A 7,718-nucleotide genomic window follows, 5' to 3' on the forward strand; every position below is an offset into this window, starting at 1 on the left:
ATTTAGAATTCTACTATTAGAAAAGTGTTTTTTTATAGCTAAAATTATCTAAAACTGAAAAGTTTTTGCATAGCTTTTTGTCTCCCTTGATTGGTGCAGTGGTTAAAAGCACTCAGCTGCTAACCGGAAGGTTGGCGGTTTGAACCCACCAGCTGTTCCACAGGAGACAGATGTGGCAGTCTGCTTTCATAAAGAGTACAGCCTTGGAAACCCTATGGGGCAGTTCTGCTCTGTTCTGTAGGGTCACTATGAGTCGGAACAGTTTGATGGCAGTGGGTTTGGTTTGGGTTGATTGATTATAAAACTGGGGAAGGTTCTTTTTGGGTTTCAGTCAAAGAGTATTTCTTACTGAGAAGATAGCTTCAGGGAAGTTCCCTACCATTGAGCATTTGCCAAGTTGACTAAGTTAACTGGTTTGAGAAATTGTTATAACTAACATCTATAAAAAGTTTAGGGCTTATACAGTTGTTTTATATGTCATTTCTTATTTGCTCATCCCCAAACCCGATAAGATAGGTGAAGAAACTGAGTCTCAGGGACATTAAGAGGCTTTTCTGTGGTCATTAAAATACTGAGTTTCTGATCCAATCTTCATACCCCAACTTTCATTCTTTAAAGCTTATGCTGTTTTACCTGTACTGTGTTGCTTTTCATTGTATGTATAAAGCAGTCAGAAAGTACTTACTTGGATTTTACAGAAGTTATAGAAGCCCCTGTGGCACAGTGGTTAAGAGCTCAGCTGCTAACCAAAAGGTCAGCAGTTTGAATCCACCTACCACTCCTTGGAAACCCTATGGGGCAGTTCTACTCTGTACTGTAGGGTCACTGTGAGTCAGAATCAACTTGACAGCAGCGGGTTTGGTTTTTGTTTGTTTTAAATAAGTTATAAGGTGGAAACTTTTCTAAAATATCCCTTCTGCTACATACTTCAATTATTTAGAAAGTCATTTTAAATAATTTTTCTTGTAGGAATCTTCAGAAATTTAGTCTTTTTGGAGACATAAGCGTTCTACAACAGCAAGGAAGTTTGTCAAATACATACCTCAGCAAGGCGGACCCTGATGGCAAAAAAATTAAACAGTAAGTTATATAGTTGGTGGAAAGGGGCTTATTCTAATAATAATTTTCATATTTTTTAATTCCTCTGAGAAATTGTAAGACACAATCAGAAGAGTAATTTTCTTTTGTAAGAAGAAAATTTGTCCTCAAAATGTCTTAACTATGAAATATAGTGATCAGCATATGCCATTCTATGTCATAAGTCTTTAAGACAAATCAGAGAACTTGCTAGCTAATTGCTGCTATTTAAAATGGTTATTTTTCTGCCTGCCTTTCCTAGAACGTAAATTGCATGTCATCACTCTTCTCTACTATACTGATGTAAAATGCTGATTTCCTTGGAGGAGGAATATATTTCTATATGTTTAATACATCTATATGTTTAGTATATCTTATTCAGTATATTTTCAGGTGAATTTTAATGATATTTGTGATTATATTACTTGTGGGCTGAATAGAAAGTAGTTAACTAATGAGAGAAAATGGGTCTCAACATTGCATGCCATTTATCGCCTGTTTTCAAAAGTCAGTGTTAAATCATTAGAACTAAATGCTGTGGGGTCCTTGTGGCATGTGGTTTTTTTACAGAATTCAGCAACTGTTTGAAGAAATACTGAGTAATAGTAGGCAAATGAAATGGCTATCCTGTGGATTTATGCTGGAAATAGTAACCCCAACATCACTGTCATCTCTCTCAAACTCTATTGCCAACACCATGGAGCACCTGAGTTTACTGGACAACAATATTCCTGGTAACAGCACTCTTATTACTGCAGTTGAACTGGAGCGATTTGTGAATCTGCGCTCACTTGCCCTGGATTTCTGTGACTTTACAGCTGAGATGGCAAGAGTCTTAACCGATAGCAACCACATGCCTTTGCAACGACTGTCTCTCTTGGTCCACAATGTTTCTGTGATGCACAAGTCTCTGGACAACATGCCAAATGATGAGCATTGGAAAGCCCTGTCACGAAAGAGCACCAGCCTTCGGGTCTACATAATGGCTTTTGATATCAAGAGTGAAGATATGTTAAAGATTCTGAAACCCAGTATACCACTAGAGAGGATTCATTTTGACAGCTACATCACTTGTGTTTCAGGGGCTATTATTGATCTTATATCCAGGCAGTATGACAAGTTCCTCAGTCATTTTATATTAATGAATGATGTGATTGACACGTCTGGTTTTCCAGATCTTAGTGACAACCGAAATGAAGATCCGTTGGTTTTATTAGCATGGAGGTGCACAAAGCTCTCTCTTCTGGCAATTCATGGTAGGTGATTTTTGTTCGCTATTATTTGATATCGGTCTTACATTCAAAAAACATTTTATGCCAGTGAAAAGATGGCACTGACCATAATAGTGTCAAGAAATCTTACAACAACTCAATGTGCAGGTTCTTATCCTTTTAAAGGTCTATAAGATATATCACTAACAAATGGAACAGTCATATTTCAACCCCAGGTGTTCTGCTGCACCTCCTCTATTACTTTTTTCTTCCGCCATGAGATTGGTGGTATTTCACAAAATGGCATTTGAAATTAGTTTTGCTGTCTTAAGAAAATATACATATCTATTTGCAATAGATACATTCCCTCTAATCATAAGATCCCTTAAAAACAGCACAGAAGGAACAGAAAGTATAATTTTTTTTAATGTTCGCTACCTCATCTTCTGGATTTTAGGTGTCAGTGTATTAATAATTTATATGACATTTATTTCAGTGATGGTTCTATTAAGTAAGCAATGCTTATTTCTTACAGGGGCCTTTCATCTTAACATGAAATATTGTTATTTATAGAAAGAGTTGCTATCCTGACAAATAGAAGACCATTTTACTTCCTTTTCTGCTACTTGTAAGACAATTACAAGATACAAAATAAAAAGTCTTTATGAATGTCTTAAACTCTTTATTAGCTCTGTTTGATTATTTTTGTAATTATTTTTATAGCATGCACTTGTATGTGGGAATGTGTCTTACTTCCCAAGTTTTGCTTTATAATTGGGCCAGTCATCAGAGGTAGTAACAAAGAATACACCAATATTCAAGTAGTAAGTAAAATGGGGATTGTATATAGAATAAAGAAATATGAGGTAATTTAAAAGTTATTTTCAAACCAGTCTTTTAAAAAGCTTTTTTCTTCTTTTAAGAAATAAAATGTTAGATATAGCTAAAGCCCTCTATGGCTTCCTTCCATTCCTTCCCGGAGGTAACCATTATTCTGAAATTTGTACATTTCTTTCCCATGACTGCTTTATACTTTACATGTTTATATTACTGACAGTTAACAATTTGTCTTTCAAGTTTAAAGTGTCACTTCATAACTTTGGACTGTGAAGTATCATAGGAGATGTTTTTCAACAATTGGAAAATACCAGTTTATATTGTTAATAGATAACACATGTAGGAAGCAAAAATTTTCCCTATGATAACATCACTGTCCAAAGTTATAAAATTATACTTCAAACTTTAGTTGTCTTTTATTTGACTGAATGCAATGCTATCAGAATAGGATTACATTACCTACCAGTTTACCACCCACAGTGGTGTTTTAGGAGACAATATCAAACTTCTAGCTTTTTTTTTCCCCCTTGAGCTAAACAATAATATTTCCTTTTCCAAACTCAATATATTTTTAAAGGAAAAAGATCATAGTGGTAAGTGACATACAAAATTTGAAGCTTCTCAAGAAGCTGTCAAATAGACAAAAATAAAATCCAAGGAAATGACAGTGCTTGTCTTATTTTTCAGGTTACACAGTGTGGGCACACAACCTCATTGCCATTGCTCGTCTTCGTGGCCCTGATCTAAAAGTGCTTGAAGTCACCGAAGAAAGCATTGATTTTGACCAAGGTGAACTGGCCGACCAGGATGTGGATCCAGTGCATAACCTTATTGAGCAAGTTTCCCTGGGCCTGGGTCAACCCTGGCATGCGGTCATGGACATCGAATCACTCAGTGTCTTCACTGAACCAAATCGTCATTTTTACAGAGAGATGCAAAGCTTCAGCGAAGGCATTTAGCTTTTTTAAAAAATGTACAATTCGTGTGGTTACATATGCAAGTAGGGTCCTATTATGTTTTTTCCAGTAGTGTGAATTAATAATCCCTTTGTGCTGTGTTTAATCAGTATTAGCTTTATAGAATTATATATGTATATTCTACTTCTTGATCAAAGAACGTAGTCGGGTATTGGTTTAGAAGTTCAAAGTGACAATGCGTAGGGCCTTCACGGTTAATGGACTTGTTACCAAACCTTAAGGATATACAACCAAAGGTTGTCTGAGGTTGCTGGCTAACTTTATTTTTCACTGAGTTACTCTGCCTTTTTGATGTTTTTACTATTTCTGTGTCAGAGCTCAGGAGCCAAATTATTTTTATACATATATAGATATATATCCATAGGCTGGTGGATTTGTATGCAGTGCATTGCATTCATGCATTCTGATAGCATTTCATTAATTTTGATTTGAAATGGATGAAGGGAGGATAATTTGATCCCAAATGAGTTACCTTTAACAGAAAGCCAAGACTTTAACTTTCATTACACATGTAATAGTTGATATCTCCAAATACCATTCTGAATTTTGTATAGTACTAGGTTAGAATATTGCTTAATCCTTTTTTAAAAAAATGCATTTACATAAACATGAAAACTCAATATGTTGGATTTTTTTAAAACTATATCCTGCTTAATTTTATTCATCAATTACATTATACATTCAAGTTAGCTTTTTAGCCCAGATTTTAAATAGTGGAGGAAGACAGAAACTGTATTCCAGGGTAAACCTCCAAAGAGAAAATCAAAACAGACTCATAAACACACATGCTTTCAAACATTAGTCGTGAAATCCCTAGCAACAAGTCACTGGATTTTTCTCTGTCAGCGCGCGTGTCAGCTGCCAAAGAATAGACTTAAATGAAGAAGTGCCCACATGCTGGCAGGGGCTGGCCCACTCTGGCCAGCCAGATACTGCTAGATTGTAATATTTAAGGTCGATTTTCGACCTGTGGTACACAGCTGTGCTGTGGCTCAGTCAGCAACCTCAGAACTCTGAAAAAAAACAAAAGAAAAAAAAAACCATGCACCTGTTTCACTGTGAATAGTGAATGTAAAGGAAAGAAAGGAAAAACTGAAAAGCTTGTTCTATCACAGGTATGAGCTGCTATGATACATGAAGAACATTCCATGAAATATGTTTTAAAACCTTGTTATATCTGAGAGGCTTTAAAAGCCGATTTAACTGTTTCAGGGCAACCGCGGTACAGACGTGGTCTCTGTGAGACTTCCACCTGACCCCAGTTTTAAATGGTACGAATGTTGTGCATTTAATGTTAAAGGACAGTCTGCAATAATAAAGTAAGTAGCCAACGTGGGTGCCCAGCAGTGCTGAGACCTGGCTGCTCTATTGTAAGCTTTGGAAACACAATTTATGCAACAGATGTCCAGATATGATTCTATTTATGGAAAAAGTTTATATATGTTTTACAAATGGTTTTACCATCTTATATTAAAATGACCTTTTGACAGGTGTGCACTGTTTTGTCTCCAGTGAGCACATACCATGCGGATTTTATATGTACATCAGTAGTGTGAATCCACTGGCACAGTGTGTGTAAATGCCAGATGTGGTGAGATTTTATCATATAAATGTGATCAGATAAAATAACTCCTGACAGAAACTGTAAGGAAACCAGCTGAATGTTTGACCTGATGACTGATGTTGTATGGTTTATGTTAAATGTATATGCTTTTAATCAATGAATAAAGCATTAAAAAGTGATCATTGTAATATATTTTATTGTATATGAAGCATGAAAACTTCTAGTGTTGAATAAAATGCAACAATTCTTAAATCGTGTATAATCATATGTTAGCTCTTTTTGAGCTCCTATTGTATTCTAGTGCAACAAAGCTTAAATTTGGGCATACATTGTAAAAAAAAGTCTTAGACTGAATAATTTTGAGAGTTTTTTTGGGTTTTTTTAAACTCACTTTGAAAAACTACATGTTTAAAGGCAAATACTAGACTAGTTAGCATAAAATCCCAGTGTATTGTGCACTTAGAATGCATTATTATGATAATACTAGTTTTGTAGACTATAGGAACTTCTTCTTTTTAAAAATACCTATACTGGATGATGCAAAAATACTTCTTCAGCTATGCCAGTATTAAATAGATATAAACCCCTACCTGTATTGCTTCAGTTTGGCGTTATAATCTCCATTCTTAGTTGGTGAGACAAACACCTCTCATTTATGGGAAAGAAAATGGTTTTCCTGCTTTCGTCTTTCCTTCCTTAATCATTCCAGGCATGGCCTGGTCTTGGAATACTCTGGTGTTCAGAAAGAACTATCATTGTACCTACTGCTGCTGTATTTCCAGGACACATCTGACTCCTTTGGATGAATCAATATGTTTAAGTATGTATTTAAAATAACAAAATAAACCAAAACCAACCAAACCCGTTGGTGTTGTCAATTCCGACTCATAGCAACCCTATAGGACAGAGTAGAACTGCCCTATAGGGTTTCCAAGGAGTGCCTGGTGGATTCAAACTGCTGACCTTTTGGTTTGCAGCCGAACTCTTAATGCCTAAGCTACCAGTGTTTCTAAAATACCAAAATAATAGTACCTAAAATTTATGGAAAAAGAAAGTCTATTATTAATATATATGACTAACAGCTAGTGAAGCTTGGTGTAGTAAAGCACTGAACTGGAAGGCTCAACGTATGTTTTCTAGTCTAAGCTCTGGCGCCAGTGCTACTTGAGCATAATAAAATTAACCTCCTTGAGCTTCAGTTTCTTCATCTGAGAAATAAGGGATTGGATTTGGCTACCTAAAACTGATTCTTCATTGAAATTTTTAACTGTTGTTAGCCTAACGGCTCATGGACATGTAAGATCATCTTTGAACAAACATATCGAATAAGATATTTTTAAAACATAGCTTACTAAACTATGAAATTTACATAACTAAAATTACTTTCCCATTTCTCCAACTATCCTAGGAATAAAGAAGTTGGGAGGTTGATGGGGTGGGGCTAGGGAGGGACAGTGGGCTTACAGTTGAATACATAGATGGAGAAACTTAGCTTGCTTGGAGCTTATAGCATGAATCAGACTTTATGAAATCAGTAATGGAGGGCATGCGGAATTGAGTGTGTCTGAATTTTTGGTAGGTAATAATGGTTTTTGGAGCCCTGGTGGCGGAGTGGTTAAGAGATAGTCTGCTAACCAAAAGGTCGGCAGTTCAAATCCACTAGCCGGCTCCTTGGAAACTCTATGGGGCAGTTCTCTTTCCTGCAGGGTCACTATGAGTCGGGATCAACTTGACAGCAACAGGTTGGTTTTTTGGTTTAATGTGGTAACACACAGCAGGTGTGAATAATACCCAGCGACTGCACCATAGTGCTTCCCAACTTTTTTCACATTCTGGCACGCAGAAACTGTTGTGTAGCATACTGGTATAAACTCGAGGGAATTGGAGAAAGTAAAATACATAAGTTGGGGGAAATACTGAATTTGTATAGAACTTACAAATAAAATCTTGTTAAATGTTTTAACTGATACCCTCTTCAAAATTTGAGTATTGTCATCAATAAGAAATACCTCAAAAATAGGTAATAATTTCTAAACTTTTTTTTCCTCCAAC

At 35.9% G+C, this 7,718-nt stretch overlaps 1 protein-coding gene across 1 annotated transcript in view; it reads left to right on the forward strand.

Annotated features, from left to right (window-relative positions):
- FBXO33 (F-box protein 33) overlaps positions 1-5,918 on the forward strand; it is a 32,243-nt gene extending 26,325 nt beyond the window's left edge. Inside the window, exons 2-4 of the mRNA XM_004376487.3 lie at positions 970-1,080; positions 1,648-2,333; positions 3,813-5,918. Of these exons, the coding sequence (XP_004376544.1) occupies positions 970-1,080; positions 1,648-2,333; positions 3,813-4,084 (1,069 nt within the window). The 3' untranslated portion in view covers positions 4,085-5,918. The remainder of the gene's footprint in view (positions 1-969; positions 1,081-1,647; positions 2,334-3,812) is intronic.
- Positions 5,919-7,718: the final 1,800 nt, after the last annotated feature.

The sequence above is a fragment of the Trichechus manatus genome, unplaced genomic scaffold (genome assembly GCF_000243295.1).
Source record: "Trichechus manatus latirostris isolate Lorelei unplaced genomic scaffold, TriManLat1.0 scaffold00043, whole genome shotgun sequence".
Classification (NCBI taxonomy): Eukaryota; Metazoa; Chordata; class Mammalia; order Sirenia; family Trichechidae; genus Trichechus; species Trichechus manatus.